The 24,229-nt window shown below is 47.2% G+C and overlaps 3 protein-coding genes across 3 annotated transcripts; all 3 read left to right on the plus strand.

Annotated features, from left to right (window-relative positions):
• The first annotated feature begins 8,425 nt into the window (after positions 1–8,425).
• On the plus strand, positions 8,426–10,389 carry LOC125510640 (UDP-glycosyltransferase 83A1). The gene is made up of 3 exons (XM_048675883.2): positions 8,426–9,019; positions 9,107–9,642; positions 9,745–10,389. Exons 1-3 carry the CDS (start codon positions 8,536–8,538, stop codon positions 10,090–10,092), a joined length of 1,368 nt encoding a protein of 455 aa, XP_048531840.2. The 5' UTR covers positions 8,426–8,535; the 3' UTR covers positions 10,093–10,389.
• Positions 10,390–12,389: 2,000 nt separating this feature from the next.
• On the plus strand, positions 12,390–14,347 carry LOC125510641 (UDP-glycosyltransferase 83A1). The gene is made up of 3 exons (XM_048675884.2): positions 12,390–13,049; positions 13,214–13,752; positions 13,844–14,347. Exons 1-3 carry the CDS (start codon positions 12,398–12,400, stop codon positions 14,189–14,191), a joined length of 1,539 nt encoding a protein of 512 aa, XP_048531841.1. The 5' UTR covers positions 12,390–12,397; the 3' UTR covers positions 14,192–14,347.
• Positions 14,348–21,488: 7,141 nt separating this feature from the next.
• On the plus strand, positions 21,489–23,208 carry LOC125510643 (UDP-glycosyltransferase 83A1). The gene is made up of 2 exons (XM_048675885.2): positions 21,489–22,091; positions 22,171–23,208. Exons 1-2 carry the CDS (start codon positions 21,611–21,613, stop codon positions 23,052–23,054), a joined length of 1,365 nt encoding a protein of 454 aa, XP_048531842.1. The 5' UTR covers positions 21,489–21,610; the 3' UTR covers positions 23,055–23,208.
• The last annotated feature ends 1,021 nt before the right edge of the window (positions 23,209–24,229 follow it).

Raw genomic sequence — 24,229 nt, forward strand, 5'->3', positions numbered from 1 at the left:
AGCTCAAACTGTTGAAGCTCTTCTTGCATAGCTTGAATCCATCCCGGTTCCATGAAGGCTTCTTCAACTTTCTTGGGTTCTGATATTGAGACGAATGCGAAATGCCCACAGAAGTTTGTTAGCTGAGTTGCCCTTGAACGAGTGAGTGGACCAGGTGCGTTGATGCTGTCAAGTATTCTGTCAATCTGTACTTCATTTGCAACACGAGGATGTATGGGGCGAAGACTTTGCTCTTGCTGATCTGTGTTGTCGTTTGGAGGAATGTCTTCATGCTGAGCATTGTCTTCATGTTGATCAGGTGCTGAGATGATGAGTTCTTCTTCAGGATGAGCTTCAGAAGGCATGATCTCTCCAGTTCCCATAAGCTTGATTGATTCACTGGCTGGGACTTCATCTAGCACATTTGGCAGTTGCTCTCTTTGTGAACCATTTGTTTCATCAAACCGCACATCCACTGTTTCAACCACTTTGTAATGGAAGAGATTGAAGACTCTGTAGGAGTGTGAATCCTTTCCATATCCAAGCATAAAGCCCTCATGTGCTTTTGGTGCAAACTTTGAGGTGTGGTGTGGGTCCTTGATCCAGCACTTTGCGCCAAATACTCTGAAGTAACTGACATTTGGCTTCTTGCCAGTTAGGAGTTCATAAGATGTCTTGTTCAGAAGCTTGTGAAGATAAACACGATTGATTGTATGACATGCAGTATCAATGGCTTCAGTCCAGAATTTTCTTGGAGTCTTGTATTCATCTAGCATTGTTCTGGCCATCTCAATGAGTGTTCTATTCTTGCGTTCGACGACGCCATTCTGCTGTGGCGTGTATGGAGCTGAGAATTCATGTGTGATGCCCAAGGTATCCAGATATATATCAAGGCCAGTGTTCTTGAATTCAGTGCCATTGTCACTTCTGATGTGCTTTATCTTGGCGCCAAAATTGTTCATGGCTCGATTGGCGAAGCGTCTGAAGACATCCTGCACTTCAGTCTTGTAAAGGATTATGTGTACCCAAGTATATCTAGAGTAATCATCAACAATGACGAAGCCATAGAGGCAAGCTGAAGTAGTAAAAGTTGAGTAGTGAGTGGGACCGAAAAGATCCATGTGAAGCAGTTCGAAGGGTTGTGTAGTAGTCATGATTGTCTTCGAAGGATGTTTTGCCCTTGTCATTTTCCCTGCTTCACAGGCACCGCATAAATGATCTTTCTTGAACTTGACGCCCTCGATGCCTATGACGTGCTTTTTCTTCGCAAGGGTGTGGAGGTTCCTCATGCCAGCATGCCCAAGCCTTCGATGCCAAAGCCGGCATTCTGAAGCTTTTGCAAGAAGACATACTGCAAGTTGTGGTCCTGCTGAGAAATCTACCACGTACAAATCACCTTTCCGATACCCTTCAAACACTAGAGATTTGTCAGATTCCATCAGCACCAGGCAACGATATTTTCCATACATTACAATCATATTCAAATTGCAAAGCATTGAGACAGACATTAAGTTGAAGCCAAGGGATTCAACAAGCATGACTTTATCCATGTGTTGATCCTTTGAGATTGCAACTCTACCTAGACCCAATACCTTACTTTTACCAGTGTCAGCAAATGTGATGTGACTCTTGTCAGATGGACGTAAAGTTGAGTCCATAAGAAGACTTCTTCTGCCAGTCATGTGATTTGTACACCCATTGTCAATAATCCATTCTGAAGACTTTGAAGTCGCTGGTGTCGTACCCTACAGTGCAGTTAGGGGGATAGGCTTCACGAAGAGAGTTGTGAAGCATAAACATTTGACGAACCAGTGGGTTATGAAAACTTAGATCCAGATTAGGACTAATAGGGAGAGTAGCATGCGATTCAGGAGCAAAGTACATAATGATGCCATTCGGGCATTTTATCTTGCACCCTACAAGATTTTTAAGGTCCCCAGCAATAGCATCAGAAGATTTTGTTTTTCTGCTGGAGACCTTTCCCTGCAAAAGAGAGTTAAGCTTTCTTAACCACCCACATCGTCAAGGGTGGCTTAGAAGCAATAAGTCTAAGTGCAGCATCTGAGAATTTTGGCTTTGGAGCCCTAGCAAACAGTCTAGCAGGGGGACAATAATACTCATAGGAATAAGCAGAATAATTTTTGGTCATATGAGCATGACGGTTCGACGAACCGCTCTCATATTCATATGCCTGAGTATGGTTTCCCTGCAAAACATTTGCGTTAGTGTAACTCAGGTGAGTCCTCTGTTTGTATGAAGCCATTGGACCGTATGAAGCCTTTGGTCTGAGGTTTGTCTTCTTTAAGTGAGGTGTCATGAAGACATTCACAGGAAGATTTTCCAGACACTTTTTCGGAACCCAGATCTTCTTCATAGGCGGTCCATTCCTGCAGTTAGTACCAATGTACCTGGCAAATACTTCACCATTCTGACTCTTAAACAGTTTGTAGTTTGCATCAAAGGATTCATCAATGATAATGGGGTTGGCACAAGCGAAGCCAGATAGATTAGATGGATCTGCTGAGGATTCCTTTGCAGCAACCCATGTGGTTTTGGGGTACTGCTCAGGTTTCCAGCAAGAGCCATCTGCATTAATTTTCCTCACGAACCCAACACCCTCTTTCCTAGGGTTTCGGTCCAAAATCTGCTTCTTAAGGACATCACATAGTGTCTGATGCCCTTTCAGACTTTTGTACATCCCTGTTTCAAGCAATGTCTTCAACCTAGCATTCTCATCAGCAATAGTAGTGGTATCCTCAGCAGAGGGGTTAGTTACCACCTCAACAGTTGAAGATATTGGAATAGCAGTAGCAGTGGAACATTCGGCAACAGAAGTAGCATTATCACGCTCAATGCATTTAAGGCATGGTGGTTCAAATCCTTCCTGAGCGGAACTGATCTGTTCGGCTCGAAGTGACTCATTTTCCTTTTGAAGATCTTCATGATCCGCTCTCAACTTCTCAAGATCTTGCTTCTTTTGAAGATAATCATAGGAAAGCTTTTCATGAGTAGTTGAGAGAGTCTCAAGACGATCTTCAAGTTCCTGACACTTAACGTGAAGATTTTTTATGTCTTCAATTAAGGATTCAGAACGAGTCATTTCAGCACCCAACAGATCATCGCTTCTGTCTAACAGTTTTTGAATATGTTCCATAGCTTTCTGTTGTTCAGTTGCAATCTTAGCAAGTGTTTTGTAGCTAGGTTCTGAATCACATTCAGAGTCATCGTCACTAGATGTTTCATAGCGAGTAGTGCGTGTGTTTACCTTGGCACCGCGTGCCATGAAGCAGTAGGTAGGAGTGGAGTCGTTCTTGTCATTTGCGTCGGTGTCGGTGATGCAGTCATTGTCTTCAGTGTTGAAGATGGACTTGGCGACGTATGCTGTAGCCAGACTCGCAATGCCAGTATCAGACTCCTCCTCAGACTCCACCTCTGCATCTTCAGATGCGGACTCCTCCTCTGAATCCATCTCCTTTCCAACAAACGCACGTGCCTTGCCAGATGAGCTCTTCTTGTGTGATGAAGACTTCGATGAAGACTTGGAAGAAGACTTTGAGTATTTCTTCTTCTTCTTGTCGTCAGAATCATATTCCTTGCTCTTCTTCTTCCTTCTGTTCTCATTGTCCCACTGTGGACACTCAGAGATGAAGTGTCCAGTTTTCTTGCACTTGTGACATGTTTTCTTCTTGTAGTCATGAGCAGAAACTTCATCATTCCTTGAGCTTGATCGTGAAGATTTTCTGAAGCCTTTCTTCTTGGTGAATTTTTGAAACTTCTTCACTAGCATTGCAAGTTCTCTTCCAATGTCTTCAGGATCATCAGAACTGCAGTCAGATTCTTCTTTAGATGAGGAGACGGCTTTTGCCTTCAAGGCGCGAGTTCGCCCATAGTTTGGACCGTATATATCTCTTTTCTCAGAAAGCTGAAACTCATGTGTGTTGAGCCTCTCAAGTATGTCAGACGGATCGAGTGTCTTGAAATCAGGACGTTCTTGAATCATCAGGGCCAGAATGTCAAATGAACTATCAAGTGATCTCAGCAGCGTCTTGACGATTTCATGTTTGGTGATCTCAGTGGCGCCGAGGGCTTGAAGCTCATTTGTGATGTCAGTGAGCCGATCAAAGGTGTGTTGAACATTCTCATTGTCATTTCGCTTGAAGCGGTTGAAGAGGTTGCGAAGAACACTGATTCTCTGATCTCTCTGGGTTGAGATGCCTTCATTAACCTTGGAGAGCCAGTCCCAGACTAGCTTGGATGTCTTCAAGGCACTCACACGGCCATACTGTCCTTTGGTCAGATGACCACAGATGATATTCTTGGCAGTAGAGTCCAGTTGAGTGAACTTCTTGACATCAGCAGCAGTGACACCTTCTCCAGCCTTGGGAACGCCGTTTTCGACGACATACCATAGGTCGACGTCAATGGCTTCAAGATGCATGCGCATCTTATTCTTCCAGTAGGGATATTCAGTTCCATCGAAGACGGGGCACGCAGCGGAGACTTTGATTATCCCTGCAGTCGACATAGCTAAAACTCCAGGTGGTTAAACCAAATCACACAGAACAAGGGAGCACCTCGCTCTGATACCAATTGAAAGTGCTTTATATCGACTAGATGGGGGGGTGAATAGGCGATTTTTATGAAAGTCTTCAAAACATGGGAGTTATGAAGACATACAGTGAAGATTATGCCTATTACTATGCAGCGGAAGTTAGATTACACTAGGCCAGCCATGGTCAGGTATTCAATAGAGTGAAAGCACAATGACTAACAGCTGCAGTGTAATAAGGATCAGGTAGGAAGAAGTTATGAAGCCAAACAGATCATATATTCACGTTGTGAAGACAAAAGATAAAGCAAGCATGCAATGGCTTCATAATGAATAACAGTAAGTCAAAGGAAGTGAAGATGAAACCAGTGACTCGTTGAAGACAATGATATGTTGGACCAGTTCCAGTTGCTGTGACAACTGTACGTTTGGTTGGAGCGGCTAGGTATTTAAATCAAAGGACACACAGTCCCGGACACCCAGTCAAGGACACTTAGTCCAAGACACCCAGTCCTCACCGTTTTCTCCTTGAGCTAAGGTCACACATACCTCGCCCAATCACTCTGGTAAGTCTTCAAGGTAGACTCCCAAACCTTCACATACTTCGTTCACTGGCAATCCACAATGTCTCTTGGATGCTCAGAACGCGACGCCTAACCGTCTGGAGGATGCACAGTCCTCAAGTGTAATAAGTCTTCAGGTCACACAGACAAGAAGACTTAAGTGATGCCCAATTTACTCTGGCTCTGGGTGGTTAGGGCTTTTCTCCTCACTAGGAATTTTTCTTTCAAAGGCTTCGAGGTGGGTTGCTCTCAAACGACAAAAACCGTGCACTGAAATCTGAGCAGCCAACCGTTTATGGTTGTGGGGGTGGACTATTTATAGCCATTTGGCAACCCGACCTGATTTGTCCGAAATGACCCTGGGTCACTAAGGAACTGACACGTGTACCAACGGTCGAATTTTGAACTCACACGGCAACTTTACTTGGGCTACAAGTAAAGCTGACTTGTCTGACTCTGGACAAGATTTGCTCTCATAGTCTTCGCTCGAAGACATAGGATTTGAGTTAGGCATCACTTCAGCCATTCTGTCTGGTTCTCTTGGACCCCACTTAACAGTACGGTGGTTCCTACGACACAATCATAAATGAAATGAAACTACGAAGTATCTAAGTCTTCGAGTTCCATAAGCTTCATAGGGAGTCTTCTCATGTCATTGTCTTCAATATGAATATCTTCATAAACCACCATTGTCTTCAACGTCTTCGTACATTTTTAGGGGTCATCTCTGGTGGTAAAACCGAATCAATAAGGGACTTCTACCTGTGTTTTCCTGCAATTCTCACAAACACATTAGTCCCTCAACTAGGTTTGTCGTCAATACTCCAAAACTGACTAGGGGTGGCACTAGATGCACTTACACATATGCAATGCACCGGCGAGTCGCGCGCGCTGCATTTTTGCGCGCTACTGAAGCGGCGCGCGCACTGCATTTTAGCGCGGCTGCTGGAGCCAGCGCTGCGCGCCGCGCCAAAACTAGGCGATGCGTGCGTGGCATATCTGTTTTTTGCGCGCGGTGCGACCAACGCCTGTTGGAGATGCTCTCAGGTGACCCCTCTTCTGAATGTGTGCTCTCAGGAAAGGTTCTATTTCGAGTGTTATTATCGGAGGTATGTCTCGTTGCTTTTGTTGTCTATTTGTTTCTTCTTTAATACCTGCAATTGAAAATAAATACATACGCTTTTCTGCCTATAACTTCAGTGCAGAATGAAATATCATATCAAATGAAGGAGCTCCTAAAAATTTCTCGAGCACATCACACACATATCACATAGGCATAATTCATACAAGCTCACATAGGCTAATTCATACAAGTTCATAGAAAAAGAACATTACTCGAGCACATCATACACAAGTTCACATATTCATACATAAGCTTAATTCATGTAAGTTCATAAAGCAAAACACATGCAAATTCTAAGTTTCTAGCCGCGTTGCACACCACATGGACACATTCTCTATGCTTCTGGAGGAGGAGGAGGGGCAACATTCCCACCCGCTTGATTTTGCATTAGCACGGTCCATAGATGTATATTGAAATGATATCTATATTAAGAGAAAGTCGAACCTCAAGCTTTTGCTCGAGCATCTTTATCCTTCATTTGTTTTCGCTTGTTCCCTCGCTCTTGCCTCCTGTTCTGCCTGCCGCCGTTCCTCCTCTTCAGTAGCCCGCTTCTCCAATAAAGCCTGCAATATGGCGTTAGTCTCATCTCATATATGTTGCAACGATTCTATTTCAAGGACACGTGGCGACTTCCTATTCACCTACTTCGCCGAGTGAGGCTCTCGGTAAATTCGTCACTCGGCATCAGCTCTAGGGCTCGCCTGTCAGGTCATGGACACGTGGTAACTTCCTATTCGTTTTCTTTGCCGAGAAGGGCTCTCGGCAAAGACATGTCTCGGCATTAGGAGCTGGATATGCGTCAGCTTCCTACTCATTTTGTTTGCCGAGAAAGGCCCTCGGCAAAGACATGTCTCGGAATTATGTTTGGGTTCCGTCTGTCAGGAGTTGGACACGCCGCGGCGGCGTAATCCTTGCCGAACGCCACCTTCAAGCTCTCGGCAAAGACGTACCACGTGGCAACCGCCGTCTCCATCCCGTGGCTGTGAAGTCTCTTTATTTTGCCAAGAGGTACCGTTTGGCTCTCGGCAAACTGTTTGCCGAGTCCCTGATAGTTGGCCCTCGGTAAAATTCTGTCTGTCTGCCTGAGAGGTATAGGCCAAGTACTCTTTATCGAGAACGATTTTCGGCAGACTTTGCCGAGTTTATTTGGCCCATCACCGAATGTACCTGGCACTCGGCGTAGACCAAATTCCATTAGTGCGTTGCCGTGGTGCATGCTGACTAGCACATAGTACTTATATTTTTAATTTTTACGGAAAATTTGCGTGAGAAATTTACCGGGGAATCCACGATTTACCACCTACCTGAACTGACTTTTGCAAGCGCAGGCGTTGGGTGGAGGTTCCACGAGGAGGTTGACACTAAAGAAACCACGGCCTGTCGGGCGGTCATGGTGATAGCCAGCCATTCCAGGGGTATCCCCAATGTTTGTTGGCGCGTAAAGTCTGCACTAGCTCTGTTTAATAAGCCCTGCTGCTGTTTAAGAATTTACTCTTCAACTGCAGTTCGTTCGCCAGCGCTAGAATTCCACCGGCCAGATCAATCGTCCGATATGCATGATAAAAGATGTGTTTAGGTCTCAGTCGACTGATACTTAACCAAATCTCAGTTAAGTAATATACCAGTATATAAAAAGAAAAAGAAAAAACTGAAAAGAAATTATACAAATCTTCATGTAAAATCAAAGAAATATAGCATCAACTAAGTCTAAATCGATTGAGATTTAGCAAAACTGATGATAAAAAATACGAGAGATTCGCCGACCAATTAAAATAGCAAACTCCTTGCGACCGCCACCTTCATCATCATGACTCTTCTGTCTTACTAGTGCTAGAAGGCGACAAACACGACCTGCATCCGATAAGCATGCATGCATATTATTGCACTGTCCAGAAGCGACTAATTGTAGCTTTGAACGATTGCTTGGCTTCTTGCTGCAGAACGCAGACAGACAGACCTCACCGCCAGCTCACCACCGAGACAAGCTATTTAGTACTTCCTCCGTTTTTAAATATTTGTCATTTTAAAATTTTTAAATGATTACCATGTACAGATGTATATAGACATATTTTAAAGTATATTTTTTTTTTGCTTCATATGTAGTTATTTGTTGAAATCTCTAGAAAGACAAATATTTAGAAACGTCGAAGGAGTATTTCGCAGGAAGCTTCTGTCCCCCACGACCGGAATCCTTCCACAAAAGGCTGTGCTGTGCGGTGATAGCCAGTTTGCCACACTGCGTCTGCATCCCCTGCGCGCGTCTTTCTAGTGCTGCTGCCGTGCGCGTGGACTGCGGACTGCGGAGAGGGAGAGGCTAAGCCATGGCGAGGGGCCACGTGATGGTGCTGCCCATGCCGTGCCAGGGCCACGTCGTGCCGCTCATGGAGCTCTCGCACCGCCTCGTCGACCACGGCTTCCAGGTCACCTTCGTCAACACCGAGGTGGACCACGCGCTCGTGCTCGCCGCCATGGCGCCCGACGGCGCCGCCGCGCTGCGCCGCATCCACCTCGCCTCCATCCCGGACGGGCTGGCCGGCGACGAGGACCGCAAGGACCTCAACAAGCTCATCGACGCCTACTCGCGCCACATGCCGGGCTACCTGGAGCGGCTCGTGGGGGAGATGGAGGACGCTGGGCGGCCCAGGGTGAAGTGGCTCGTCGGCGACGTCAACATGGGCTGGTCCTTCGAGGTCGCCAGGAGGCTCGGCATCCGCGTCGCCTCCTTCTGGCCGGCCTCCGCGGCGTGCCTCGCCATCATGCTCAAGATCCCCCAGCTCATTCAGGACGGCGTCCTCAACGACAAGGGTATGTGTGCTTCTCCTTCCGTGGACTGATCGATTTCTTCACCGGCTGTCCGGCCCGGCGCGATTGAATACCGTACGTGTACTGTAGGATGGCCGGTGCGGCAGGAGACGCTGCAGCTCGCCCCGGGGATGCCGCCGCTGCACACGTCGCTCATGTCGTGGAACAACGCCGGCGCCCCCGAGGGGCAGCACATCATCTTCGACCTCGTGTGCCGGAACAACAAGTTCAACGACCTCGCCGAGATGACCGTGTGCAACTCGTTCCAGGAGGCGGAGGCCGGCGCGTTCAAGCTCTTCCCCAACATCCTGCCCATCGGTCCGCTCTTCGCCGACGGGGAGTTCCAGAAGCCCGTGGGCAACTTCCTGCCGGAGGACGCGAGGTGCCTCAAATGGCTGGACGCGCGGGCCGACGGCTCCGTCGTCTACGTGGCCTTTGGCAGCATGGCCATCTTCGACCCGCGCCAGTTCCGGGAGCTGGCCGAGGGGCTGGAGCTCGCCGGCCGGCCCTTCCTGTGGGTGGTGCGCCCGGACTTCACCCCCGGACTGAGCAAGGCGTGGCTCGCCGAGTTCAGCCAGCGCGTCGCCGGCACCGGCATGATCGTCAGCTGGTGCTCCCAGCAGCAGGTCGCTCCAAACCCACAAACCGCCACGCTCACCCGTGCCACTTGACGTGTCGCTAGCTGCGCAGTGCCGTAACGTGTGGATCTGTTTGGTTCCGGCATGCAGGTCCTGGCGCACCGCGCGGTGGCCTGCTTCGTGTCGCACTGCGGGTGGAACTCGACGATGGAGGCGGCGAGGAACGGCGTGCCGGTCCTATGCTGGCCATACTTCTGCGAGCAGTTCCTGGACCGGAGCTACGTCACCGACGTGTGGCGGACCGGCCTCGCCGTGTCCCCCGGCGACGACGGCATCGTGGCCAAGGAGGAGGTGCGGGGCAAGGTGGAGGGGCTCATCGGCGACGCGGGCATCAGGAAGAGGGCGTCCTGGCTCATGGACGTGGCGTCCGAGTGCATCGGCGAGGGCGGCTCGTCGGAGAAGAATTTCAAGAAGTTCATCGACCTGCTAAGCCAATGAGAGAGTACACCGTATACTGTGATACTCCTACAACGGTAGTGCTCTGTGTACGTGGCGGGTGTGTTATAGCTGTTTGTGGCGATCAACATCTCGGGTCAGTCAAGTCTTTTTCTAGTTGGGTCAGTCAAGTTACAAGATTGCAAGAACTGTTGAATTTTTTTCTAGAAGTTCAACGGCTACCATGGGTCCATTGCTTCGGGTGCTCCCAAGCCATGGCACACGAAATAATATGTGTAAGATGAATCGATCATGTATCGTGGACATCAAGTTCCAGTTCAAAATGTGGTTCTCCAAGCAGCGTGTGACCGTGTGTCATCGTGGTGCAAAATATGTAGGGCATGAGTTAGCTAAAACTGGTAGTTTGTGTTAGCCAACTGTTGTACCGTCCCAAGTAGCTGCGTGCCTTGGGCGATTTGCCCGAGCACCTTTAAGTTATAATAAAGTTCTGCTTTACCCCAAAAATACATTTGCCATATGATACATCGATTTGACCGAGAAAACCCCAGATGTGCAATTTTCATCGGAATACATCTGACTAGTCTCCTGTTAGATTTATTTTCGTCAACAAAACGTAACCAGGCCATCCATTCATAATCCGTCAGAGTCAACCCAAAACTAATATTCAGTGGAGCCCTAGATATATAATATCCACTAAAAAGAACGTTATTCTTGACCTAGAGTGGGTAACTCTTTTTTAACCCTCATCAGGTCTTTCCAAAAAGGAGAATCAAGTTTTGGCTGTCACTTGTGCTATTTTATTTATTTTTGAATGGAGGCACTTAACTCTTGCTACATGGGCTGTCCCAAAATGCGCGATTGGGGTCTATCTGTCGACTCGCGTGATAAATAGGAGCTCCCGCCAAAATGTTGATGCATTGCACCGAGCCGAGCCAGCGACTATACCGGGTGGCCCATGTAGTAGGTTTTGTTTTCTGGTTTTGGGAACCTTTTAGAAGATTTGGTCTTTTTTATTTTAATTTATTACCTTTTGTTATTTTAGTTCTTAAAAAAATCAAATGTTTGAATATTAAAAAAACGTAAGTTTTACTCCCTCCATTCCTAAATGTAAGCCTTTTTAGAGATTCGATTCTAATATGAACTCCATACGGATGTATATAGACATAGTTTAGAGTGTAGATTAACTCATTTTGCTCTGCTTGTAGTCCATATTGAAATCTCTAAAATGACTTATATTTAGGAACGGAGGGAGTACAAATCTTTGAATTTTTTGCCAATGTTTTTTGGAAATATTTCCTTTTATATAATGACCCTAAAATTTGAAAATGTTGACAGTTTTCAAAACATCTTCTCAGTTTATTTTCTGAAAATATGAATTTTAAGCATAAATACATTTTGTGCTTTCCTATAAAACCATAACAAGAAACCAAAATAATAATAATCCAAAACAGAAAAAACGAAGAATCCAAGGCTTGCTTATGTTTTTAGCGGAAGAAACCAGAGCTAGTGCCTGTCACTACTTTGGTGCTGCTACATGGGCTGGCCCACCCGAATGCACTCTTGTACCCCCTCCGAAGTTCAATTTCATGGGCCGCCTAAAAATAAGTCCATATTTAGGCCGCTTAAAGATTTATGTTTAGGCCGCCTAATTTCATGGGGCTCCCTCCGAAGCTTCGGTTGATATGTCCATCACAACCATCATACAAGCCAAGGCAACAGGAAGATGGCGGAGTGCCAGGGCTTCAGGACATGCCAATGCTTCCATAGAAGTGGAAATTGCTTTTGGATCCCGGACTCTATGGAGCTTGGATTTTTGATTTTTGATTTTTTTTCTTTCAAAAAACTATATGTTTGAAGTTTTGGAACATTTTGAAAAAAATTACACATGAACCTATGGATGTATACTACATCTCATATTTTTTTTTCATGATGGAATACGTTTCGATTCAAGCTACAAAAAAATCATCTCGTTCTAGCACATGCACTGTTCACTATAGAAGTATTTGTTCATGAAACTATACAGGAATGTAGTAGTAATAGTAGTATATACCTAAATCTTCATGTGTATTTTTCCAGTTATTTTTGAAATTTAGAAAACAATTTTGGAAATTTTCAAAAAACAGTGTTCCATGGAGCTCGGGAGAACAAATCCACTCTCCATGCAGAGAGAGAGAGAGAGAGAGAGAGAGAGAGAGAGAGAGAGAGAGAGAGAGAGAGAGAGAGAGAGAGTAAATCCACTCTCCCTTACAAGGGTCAATTATCGATGGCTATATGTTGTAGGTGCCCATACAAGGAGACAGGAACATATCGCAGCTCCTTTCTTCTCACTCACTCACCGCGCGAGTACATGTGGCCGACGGAACATATGGCAGAAGCAGACGCCCGGCCGGTTTCATCCTTCTCCGCGGAAAACGACGAGCACGACGCAGAAAGGCGCCCTTATCATCACTCCCTGCGTTTCTGCCGCTGCGCACATTGCCTGTTCAGCCCGACCGGCGAACCGGCCATGGCCGGCGCGGCGCCCCACGTCATGGTGCTGCCGTTCCCGGCGCAGGGCCACGTCACCCCGCTCATGGAGCTCTCGCACCGCCTCGTCGACCACGGCCTCCAGGTCACCTTCGTCTGCACCGAGCCCATCCACAAGCTCCTTCTCGACGCCCTGCCGCGGAACGGCGGCGGCGAGGCGCTGGACGGGATCCGCCTGGTCTCCGTACCGGACGGCCTGGCCGACGGCGACAGCCGCAGGGACCTAGGCAAGGTCCTGGCCGGGGTCTTGGGGCGCGTGCCGGGCCACGTGGCGGAGCTCATCAGGGAGACGGAGGCGTCCGGGGAGAGGAAGGTGCGGTGGCTCGTCGCCGACTCCACCATGGCGTGCTGCTTCCAGGCCGCGAGGAATCTCGGCGTCCGGGTCGCCTCCGTCTGCCCGGCGTCCGCGGCGTGCCTTGCCACGTCGCTCAGGATTCCCCAGCTCGTACAGGATGGCATCTTCGACCACAATGGTACTCTGCTTCTTTACTCATTTCCATGCAATACTCTGCTCCTTCATATTCTGGAACTAAATTTACTGCCTTGAGAAGTCTCAATCAATCTATTGACGCAGAGAAATGCAGTTTTGTTCGGTCCAATTCACAAACCAAAATCATAACACATGGATAATGTGCAGGCTTACCGAAGAGACACGGGAAGATCGAGATCGCCCCCGGCATGCCGCCACTCTGCCCGACGCAAATGGCATGGAACATCGACGGCGCGCCCGAAGGACGGCAGGCGGCTTTCGAGCTGGTGGTCGGGATGGCTCAGGTGACCGGCCTCGCCGAGATTGTCATGTGCAACTCGTTCCACGAGGCCGAGACCGGGGCGTTCGAGCTGTGCCCGGACATAGTGCCCATCGGCCCGCTGTTCGCCGACCAGGAGCTCCGGAAGCCCGTCGGGCAGTTCTGGCCGGAGGACGCCAGCTGCTTGGGATGGCTGGACGCGCAGCCCGAAGGCTCCGTCGTGTACGTGGCGTTCGGCAGCTTCACCATCTTCGACCCGCGGCAGTTCCGGGAGCTCGCCGAGGGGCTGGAGCTCACCGGCCGTCCGTTCCTGTGGGTCGTGCGCCCGGACTTCACGTCCGACGGCGTCAGCAAGGCGTGGTTCGACGAGTTCCAGACGCGCGTCGCCGGCAATGGCATGATCGTCAGCTGGTGCCCCCAGCAGCAGGTGCGCGCCCGGTGCACTGCCAAGAACTTCAGCATCATGCCATGCGTTTTGAGTCCGGCCATGATCCTTGGTTATCTCGACGTACATGTAGGTTCTCGCGCATCCGGCGGTGGCATGCTTCGTGTCGCACTGCGGGTGGAACTCGACGATGGAGGGGGCGAGGAACGGCGTGCCCATCCTGTGCTGGCCCTACTTCTCCGACCAGTTCGCGAACCGGAGCTACATCTGCGACATTTGGAGGACTGGTTTGGGCGTGACGCATGGCGAGGACGGCGTCGTCACCAAGGAAGAGGTGAAGGCGAAACTCGAACAGCTCACCGGCGACAAGGGAATCGCGGAGAGGGCGCGGATGCTCAGGGATGCAGCTCGCAAGAGCGTCAGCGAGGGAGGCTCCTCGTACGAGAATTTCAAGAGATTTGTCGATCTCCTGATGGAGTGAGCTGCACCATTTCGCTCTTCCTAGAGTTCTACTAGTATCTTTATCGTGGCATCCTGAGATAGGCCAAGGAGAATATATTATATTGGACTTTAGGGGATCGTGAACAAATATTGTCCCGGCTTATTGCATCTCCAACAAATCCGCTTCCCTAATTTATTTGTTTCTGGTCCTCTGTCTGAAAAAGCTTGTCCCTCAAATGAATGCATTTAGCATCAAATTAGTGCTAGATATATTTATTCGAGAGACAAGGTTGGAACAAGCTTTTCGGACGGAGGGAGTATATCAAAGCAAGTTTGCTATTTCACATCTAGATGCAATATACTTCGGGTGCAGGGTAGAAATGCAAGAGTTTTTTTTACCTATTTTCCATCCTGAGCGATTTTCCTTCGTTTGTCCTTTTATCTTTTTGTTGGTTTTGTGTATTTTTCTTTGTTTTTTTGTGTATTATTATCGGGCTTTTGTTAATACATGTGAAGTTTTTTCGATATACAATATTATTTCTGAATGCATCAGAAACATATCTATACCGGGTTTGCTATTTCACATATTGATGTGAAATAGTTACCTCACATCTAAGTCCATCACCATAGAATAAAACTTTGCTATAAGATTCGTGCAACTGTCTCTCACACTCGTACATCCCATGCAGTTGTGTTTGTTGCTCAGTTGTGTCACGTTGTCTTCGTTGGGTTTGGCCCAATGACGAAAATAACCAGTTTCTTTTATACATTTTTTGTGGGTTGGGCTGTCTGTGTGTTTGACGGCTATACTTTTTTTTGAAGCAATGTCATTGTGAGCGGGGAGAGGCATTCTCAAAAGAAAAGGAAAAGCGCGGAGATGAAGCAAGGCAAGGTATAGGTATGCTCCATGAGTTATAGGGCGCTAGGGTGACAACTTGTAATTTTCGTCCGGTCTTTTGGAACAAGGGTATTTAATTTTTTTTCATGTTTGTTTTTTCCATTTTTTTCTTTTGGTTTTTAAACCTTTTTTTGGTTTCCTTTTTTTGGTCTTTTTAAATCCATGATTTTTGAAATTTTATAAGTCTATTTTAAATTCACTGATTGATTTAGTTTTCGTAATTTTCGTGCAAGCGCTCTATCTTCCACCTCACTTTGTTGTTGTTTGTGTATTGCATATCTTGTTGATCGCCTAGGCCCGTTTAGCTTCACTTTTGTCAGCTCTCGGGTCGTAACTAGGCTATGATTTTTTTGTCCCAGTTACAAATCCACTCTCGACTCACAACTAGGACCCGGTCTTTTTCCCCAGTTGTAAGCCCACCATCGACTCGCAGCAGGGGCCTGACCTTTTTTGTCCCAGTTGTAAGTCCGCCCTCGACTCACAACTGGGACCCGACCTTTTTTTGTCCCAATTGCAAGTCCACCATCTCCTCGCAAATTGGGCCCGACCCTATTTTAGTTGCAAGTCCACCCTCAACTCGTAATTGGAGCCCGATCTTTTTTTGTCCCAGTTGCAATTCCCCCTTCGACTCGTAATCGGAACCTGACTTTTTTGTCTCAGTTGCAAGTCCATCCTCAACTCGTTACTCGGGGTTCGACCTTTTTTTTCCTAGTTGCAAGTCCATTCTCGAGTCACAACTGGGGCCCGGACTTTTTTTCCCGATTGCAATTACACTCTCGACTCGCAACTGAGCCCCGACATTTTTTGTCCTAATTGCAAGTCCACCCTCGAGCCGCAACTGGAGTTCGACCTTTTTTTTTGTCCTAGTTGGAAGTCAATCCTCGATTCCTAACTGGGGCCCAACCTTTTTTGTCCTAGTTGCAAGTCCACTCTCGACTCACATATGGGGCTAGACTCTTTCTGTCCAAGTTGCAAGTCCACTCTCGACTCGTAACTGGGGCCCAATCTTTGTTGTCCGAGTTGCGATTCCACCCTCGACTCGTAACTAGGCTCATACCTTTTTTGTTCGAGTTGCAAGTCCACCATCCACTCACAACTAGGGGCCCAACCTTTTTTTGTCCGAGTTGCAAGTCCACCCTCCCATAACAAATCAGATCTCCAACATAATCCTTCGGCCTTATACTCTTCGAGTATTTACTGAGACATGGCGGGACACAAAAATCAAGAATCCTTGGATACTCTTCTGGGTGATATGATCCGGGTATACGCGTAAAACAACCTCCCCTGACTAGGTATCCTTACTCATGACAATATCAACACCTAGTTCCAGGGGAGAGAAAAAATCCATCTAGATCCATGCTTTGAAACTACATACCAATCAAGGCACTCAACACAAGACATAGGTAACATCATCTTCTGTATGGTTTTGATGAAGATATTATACTCGCATTTAGTTATCCCTAGTTACAAAAACATATGATGATTATTTTACGTGGTTCACATAAAAAACATCATTGCTATTATTTGCATGTGATTCAAAATTAACCGTTCTAGTTTAGTCAAACAATGAGATGTAATAATAAATCATTATGAAAAATTATGCAAAAACCATAACCCTCTCTTCGAAACCAAACCTTCATGAGCCCTAACCTTATTGCAAGACGCCAAATTAAGTCTAGAGTATGGACATTGAACCGGGACTAATGAGCTGAGCCGGCCTGGACCATAGCCCTGTTTTCTACTAGTGACTGCTCGTCGCCCCCACCTTTTTTCTCTCTTCCTCCTCTTGAGAGTCTCCCCAAAGCTTCCCCACCCCTGTCTCTTCATTTGGCAACAACGTCGGATGACAGGGGGTGGGGGAACTTTGTCGTTATAGATGTTAGGGCTAGGTTTAGTAGTAGTTTAAGATTGCCTTGGTGATGATTGCTGTAATGTCGTGTCGGAGATGTACTCATATGCTTATGAGTGGCATCGATTGGCGGCAGATTGTTTCTTCCTCTCCTCGTCCATGGTGGCATGCGAAGTAGCAAGGAACATTCTCCGCTCTCTCCATCAATAAACTACGTGGAGCAGTGAATCCGGTGCATCAGGCTTTCCTTGCCCTCTTTTTCCATTGTTGCCGAGACATAAGGAAGGATGCGGGTGGATGGTTGTGCTACCCATTCTGATCTAGCATTCAAGGGGACTTGCAAGCTGCACTGAATATTCATTCGTCTAGTTTCTTCCACTACATCAACCTTGGCCGTCAGAAAAGAAGATCAAATAAGCAAGCTATTTTGGCGAGCTTTATTCACCCTCCATGGTGAGCCCGGCCGGCTCCTTTGCCCGATGATGGCAATGATTTATCCGAAGATGGTGGCGAAAGCAGGACTACATTGCATTTTCTCTCTATTATATTTAGGGTCTTGTTTGTAAAAGAAATGATGTTTTCTCTTATATTTAGGGTCTTGTTTGTAAAAAGGAAGGACATGATTATACTCTTTATTTGATTGAATGTCTTGTCTTTATCACCTTCTGATATTACAAGTTTACAACAGCTTCGGGGACCTTCTAGTCCCTTCCCGGCCGTGTTATAAAGGGAAAAAGTCCAGCACGTAGTGTAATGGATTATTTCGCGTATTGTTGTTGGTCACGTATGCATTTGCATGGCACCCATTCGACACACACGTGAGCCACACATTTTTCATTTTGCTTTTGCTTCTGCAAACTGTACTGTATTTGGAAGAAAATCTTCCTTTCCGTTTCCCTTACGTTTATTTCGGATATACTTCCCCATTCCTTATACAAGGCTACAAACTCAAATTACAGTGTCAATGTAAAATTAAATGATTGTTTTGGAAGTTAACCTTTTTTTTTCGTTAAACGAATCATTAATATGCTTGTATGCATATAAGGAAGGAATGAGAAGGAAGTACTATTATGACTACATGCATGCAAGTATTAAAAAGGGTGTGTCTAGGGCACATCTAGATGTGCTTTAGTTATTGCACATCTAAATGAGTGAATCAAGTATAAAGAGAAAAAAAGAGAGAAAGAAAATATTCACACGAATCTCAATGTAAGATCAAAACATAGCCGGGCTAGGCTCGAGCCCCATCTCGGGCTCGGTTGATGCCTTTTCTCTAAAAAAACATATGACTTAGATGTGCAATACTTATGGCACATCTAGATGTGCTTTAGCAAAACTGTATTAAAAAAGTTGATAATATGAGAAAACATTATTAATTTTTGCCACGATTACTGTTAGTGGTCTTGTATAGATGCAAAATGTATTTTTCCTAGTGACTTTATAAGGGAATGAAGGGAGTATATTACTCCCTCCGTCCTGAAAAACATGTCGCAAGCATAGTGTAATGTAAATTTTGCACAAAAACCCCTTGTATCTTCGAATCTTTTACAAACAAGTCCTTCCGTCTTCCTTCGCCCGATCTAGCTCCCGTGCATCGGGCCAAGGCCGTCGTCGGCCGATTCGTCGCCTGCGCCGCCCAGGGCCAGCTCCTCCGCCGCCCGGTACCTGCTCCTCCGCCGCCCAGTAACTGCGCCACCGCCGCCCAGGACCTAAGCTGCCGTAATCCACTCCCACCGCGATCCCCTCCGCCGCTGCAGCGCAGGACCTGCGCCACCAAGATCCGGTGGATCTCGTCCTCCTCAAGGTCCCGCCACCAAGATCCGGTGGATCTCGTCCTCCTCAAGCTCCCGAGCGCGCCTGGACCTCAAGATCATCCTCCTGCTTATCCTGTTCCGCCAGGCTCGTGCTGCTGCTCCCCTGCTCGAGCTGTCGCTGGAGCTCCCCTGCTGCTTACCTGAGCGATGGTCACTGGTAATTTCCGCCGCCCATCCCCGCCGACGCCCACCAAATCGACGATCCCTGGACTTTCCCCCGCCCACGCCTAAGCTCCGGTCGCCTGTTCTACTCCTCCATGCCCAGCACCTCCTCTCCACAACTAGGCACCGCTCCTCCTCCAAGCCCAGGCGCTTCTCCTCCTCCACGCCCAGCACCTCACTGCTCGCCCAGCAGTAGATCCTCTACTTCTCACCTGCAGATCAAGAGATCAGTTAAGCAGAGTATCAGCCGCAGATCAATTGATCAACACAGAGGACTATCATCTGTAGCAGTAGTATCTGTAGGAGCAGTATCTTCTGTAGCAGCAAATGATCGATATCAGCAGTATCAAAGATCAAACTTTTTTTACATCAGATCAAAGATCAAACTTGCCCGGCGCCTCTGCTCTTCAGGTACAACGATTTTATGACGTTTTAAAACATGAGCAAACTGAACATCATAACATGTTTCAGTTAGGATGACCAATACTGTAAATTTCAGAAACTAAATTAGAACATGTTTTCCAAGATGTAGATATGCACAATACAGTCTGATCTGCATTTGAAATTAGAACTAGAAAACAAGATTAAAATTAGGAAACACCCATATACTGTCAAGTTATGTCGATGCTCCACTTAAGGCAGGGAACTGCACCCATTTTCACTACTACAATATGATAGCCAATGGACAAAAATGTGACTGATGGGTAACTTTTTGAAATCAAAACAAAAATGGACAGTAAACTGATAATGACAGCAAACTGTAATTTGTTACAGAGATTTTTCTATTGAAAATATAACTGAATGGACATAAAAATGGGTGAAAAGATAACTGAAGGCTAGGCTAAAATGGACAGTAAACTGATAATGACTATTGCCAACAAGAGTAGGAAAATGCAAGCTTCTGAGATTTGTTACATAAATTTTCCTACTGAAAAGATAACTGAATTTTGTGTACTGAAAGTTTATAGTGTCCAGTGTAGGAAAGTTTACTGAAATTTGTGGAGTACTCAAAGTGCTTTGAACTAAAAAAACCATCAAAGTTCAAAGCCTAGCTGATTTGAATGGCTCATTCTTTGGGATCATCAATGTGCATTCAGGCTAATTCTTTGAACTTTTTTGGAATTATTTAGATTTATTTGAATTGTTTAAATTAATCCGAATAATTTAGTCAAGGCCTTTGGATTAATTTGAATTTATTTGAATCTCACAATTTGGTCTAACTTAGATGATCTTGTCTACTTGGAGTACATAATCTACCGAGTAGTCATGTCCCAGTCATGCATCCATGCATCCAGTAGAAACATCTTGCATACATGATCATGTGTCAAACTTTTAATCAAAATCTACTGAGTAGTTATTGTGCTCATCCAGTAGCAACATCTTGCATACATGATCAGTAGTCATGTCGCAGATTTCTATTTACACTGAATTTGTATATCACCAAGAGCTCTACTAGTTTCAGACTAGATTTACACTGAATTATTTGACCAGTAGTCATGTGAACTCTCTGAATTTGTAAACACTTCCAGACTTGAGCATTCAGAGTTTGCAATTGCAAAAAAAGGTCCCTTGTTCATGAACTTGTACTGTACACCATGCATTCAAGCAGAAAGAAACAAACAAGGTCTGAAGAAGAATGAATCCCTTCTCCATTAATTTTATTCAACATGATAAGTTCAGGTCATAAAAATCCATGATGTTGCATGAACAATTAGACAGTACACAGGGACAATTAACAGGACTACTCACGGAGACAATCACACATGATCAATTAACAGGATTAGTCCACGATATTCCTTACAGCTCCACAATCTGGATATCAATTAACAGTATGTACACACAACAAATAGCAGCAGATGGATTGGAATTCTTTCTGAAGTAAAATTAACAGGAGCTGGACCACAAACAGCAGTAGATAAATTAACATGATTACTCCATGATGCTTCACCAACAGAGGAGGGATGTGGACGGCTGACCTCCTGCAATTCCTCAATTTCACCGCCGTCGTCGTCCTGGTGCCAGCTGTTGCCGCCAGCCAAGCAGGCCAGCGCGGCGAACGCGGAGGCGCCCTTGTAGTTGTGCCCGCCCGCTCCAGTAGACGAGGCGGCGGACGCGTTGGTCGGCTTCGACGCCCTGGCATACGCGACGCCGACGAGCTCCGCCGCAGACGCCTCTCCAGTGACCGTGCCGTGCATCGCCACCACCCGCTGCCACTCGTCTGGTCCCTTTTTCTCCTCCTGCTCTCCCCTATCTTGCCGGCGCCAGTGACCTTTTCCTCCACGGTGGCCGGGATTGGTGGTGGTAGTGGAGAATCGACGGGCAGCAAGCGCCGATTTTCCGGAAGGGGATGGGAGAAAGCTTGGAAATTTAGGGATGCGGGAAAGGGGAGCGGGGGAGCTGCACGGGGTAGAGGTGGATCCGCGCGGGGTTGCGGTGGAGCTGCACGGCGGCGCGGTGTGCTTGAGCTACGCGAGGTCGCCGGCGTTGCGGGGGAGCTAGTGGAACTGAGCGAGTTGGCGGAGGAGACGATTGGACCGCGGGTTCGGTCGGATAAATCTGAAGGACTTTTTCAGAAAAATACCGCTGCGACATGTTTTTCGGGACGGAGGGAATGGATGCTAGTGTCCGTGCCGTGCCCATTCCCAGCTGTTCGCCACACATTGCATCCCTGGCTGATTGTGCTTGTAAACAGAGCAGCCGCAGCAGTAGGTGCACGCGGAGGGAGGGAGGCCAGCCATGGCCAAGGGTCACGTGATGGTGCTGCCCATGCCGTGCCAGGGCCACGTCGTCCCGCTGATGGAGCTCTCGCACCGCCTCGTCGAGCACGGCTTCGAGGTCACCTTCGTCAACACCGACGTGGACCACGCGCTCGTGCTCGCCGCGCTGCCCAACGGCGGCGAGGCGCTGCGCGGCATCCACCTGGCCTCCATCCCGGACGGGCTGGCCGACGACGAGGACCGCAAGGACCTCAACAAGCTCGTCGACGCCTACCCGCGGCACATGCCGGCCTACCTGGAGGCGCTGGTCGGGGAAATGGAGGCGGCCGGCAGGCCCAGGGTGAAGTGGCTCGTCGCCGACTTCAACATGGGCTGGTCGTTCGAGGTCGCCAAGAGGCTCGGCATCCGGGTCGCCTCCTTCTGGCCGGCGTCGGCGGCGTGCCTCGCCATCATTCTCAAGATCCCCCAGCTGATCCAGGACGGCGTCCTCAACGACAAGGGTATCTGCAAATTCCATTCTCTATTCTGAATTCTTATAGCTTGTGAGTGATTGCGATCGAATATTCTACTGTACTGTAGGATGGCCAGAGCGGCAGGAGACGCTGCAGCTGGCCCCGGGGATGCCGCCGCTCCACACGTCGCTGCTGCCGTGGAACAACGCCGGCGACCCCGACGGACAGCACATCATCTTCCAGCTCGTGTGCCGGAACAACAAGTTCAGCGACCACGCCGAGATGACCGTGTGCAACTCGTTCCACGACGCCGAGGCCGGCGCGTTCAAGCTCTTCCCCAACATCCTGGCCATCGGCCCGCTCTTCGCCGACAAGGAGTTCCAGAGGTCCGTCGGCAACTTCTTGCCGGAGGACACTAGCTGCCTCAAATGGCTGGACGCGCGACCTGACAGCTCCGTCGTGTACGTGGCCTTCGGGAGCATGGCCATCTTCGACCCACGCCAGTTCCAGGAGCTGGCCGAGGGGCTGGAGCTCACCGGCCGGCCGTTCCTATGGGTCGTGCGCCCGGACTTCACCGCCGGCCTGAGCAAGGAATGGCTCGAAGAGTTCAAGAAACGCGTCGCCGGCATAGGCATGATCGTCAGCTGGTGCTCCCAGCAGCAGGTCCTGGCGCACCGCGCGGTGGCGTGCTTCGTGTCGCACTGCGGGTGGAACTCGACGATGGAGGCGGTGAGGAATGGCGTGCCGGTCCTGTGCTGGCCCTACTTCTGCGAGCAGTTCCTGGACCGGAGCTACGTCACCGACGTGTGGAGGACCGGCCTCGCCGTGTGCCCCGGCGAGGATGGTGTTGTGACCAAAGAGGAGGTGAGGTGCAAGGTGGAAAGTGTCATCGGCGACGCCGACTTCAGGAAGAGGGCGTCCTGGCTCAAGGATAACGCTTGGAGGTGCATCAGCGACGGCGGCTCGTCGCACGAGAATTTCACTAGATTTGTGGACCTCCTAAGTGAATGAACAAAAAACATCTCGCGTATGCGTGTGATTAATTTGCTATGTATCATAAGATGATACCAGCTATGTTGTGGGAATTGATTGCAATATGTCTTAATAAGATTTGGCTGTATGAAACACAAATATTTATGAATTAATAATATGAGTATTAAAACTATATATATATATATATATATATATATATATTATTGTATTATATATACGTTTAATTGGGTCGCCGTCTATGTATTTATTGTACATGATTGCCTGTTAAGGTAGTATAATTTTAGGGTGAGCGGAAAATTTAGGAGATCACCTATCTAATTACAATAACCCTCATCTACATACAGGCTACAAAAACTTACGTAAACTACCTAAGGTACCCCCCCCCCCCCCGGCGCGAATTTAACGAGGGTGGGCCCCTTTCTCCCCTTATCTCCAATCATAACCCACCGCGTCTCTCATTATCTTAAATTATGTAGTTTTTTTACGTAAGTGTAGTACTCATCTTTTTTTAGGGCAATGTAGCATTACTCATCTAATTGTATAGGATGTGCGGCGACTACTATTCTAGACACAATTTCACCTTTATGTCAATTTCGTATCAACCCAAATAAGCGATGACATTATTTTCTCATGGAGCACTGGATCTCCACTCAATGATGACACTGGATCTCTCACCAAAAGCTCTGATGGCAATGAACAAAATTTGTAGAGGACTCTTGTGGTGCGAGCATTCAGAGACTAACGGAGGTAATTGCACACCTGCTTGTGAAACACCCCAAATGGGCAGGAGGACTAGGCATTTCATTTTGAAATTTATAAGGTTTGAGAACTTTTTTGAATCGGTGATTTTAGACATTTCATTTTGAATTTTGGGATTACTTATGAATTTTTTTAAAAAATTGAATTCATGAAAACTGTTTTATAATGCGTCAATATTTTTAAATCCATGAACATTTTATGAAATCCCGAACATTTTTTTAAATTTGCGAAGTTCTTTGAAATTAAGATTTTTTTAAAATTCGAATTTCCGAACTTAAGAATATTTTTGAAAGAAATCCCGAACATTTTTTAAATTTGTGAAGTTCTTTGAAATTAAGAAATTTTTTAAAATTCAAATTTCCGAACTTAAGAATATTTTTGAAATCTGGTACTTTTTTCGAATTTGATATACATGAACAGTTCTTGAAGTAATA

Source organism: Triticum urartu, chromosome 5A (assembly GCF_056163025.1).
Source record: "Triticum urartu cultivar PI428250 chromosome 5A, HENAU_Tu73, whole genome shotgun sequence".
NCBI lineage: Eukaryota > Viridiplantae > Streptophyta > Magnoliopsida > Poales > Poaceae > Triticum > Triticum urartu.

Bases quoted from the DNA above. Each gene is read 5' to 3' on its own strand.
- LOC125510640 (XM_048675883.2), top strand. From the start codon at position 8,536: ATGGCGAGGGGCCACGTGATGGTGCTGCCCATGCCGTGCCAGGGCCAC. The intron at 9,020-9,106 runs GTATGTGTGCTT...CGTGTACTGTAG, and splicing joins CGGCGTCCTCAACGACAAGG to GATGGCCGGTGCGGCAGGAG. The intron at 9,643-9,744 runs GTCGCTCCAAAC...TCCGGCATGCAG, and splicing joins GCTGGTGCTCCCAGCAGCAG to GTCCTGGCGCACCGCGCGGT.
- LOC125510641 (XM_048675884.2), top strand. From the start codon at position 12,398: ATGTGGCCGACGGAACATATGGCAGAAGCAGACGCCCGGCCGGTTTCA. The intron at 13,050-13,213 runs GTACTCTGCTTC...GATAATGTGCAG, and splicing joins TGGCATCTTCGACCACAATG to GCTTACCGAAGAGACACGGG. The intron at 13,753-13,843 runs GTGCGCGCCCGG...ACGTACATGTAG, and splicing joins GCTGGTGCCCCCAGCAGCAG to GTTCTCGCGCATCCGGCGGT.
- LOC125510643 (XM_048675885.2), top strand. From the start codon at position 21,611: ATGGCCAAGGGTCACGTGATGGTGCTGCCCATGCCGTGCCAGGGCCAC. The intron at 22,092-22,170 runs GTATCTGCAAAT...ACTGTACTGTAG, and splicing joins CGGCGTCCTCAACGACAAGG to GATGGCCAGAGCGGCAGGAG.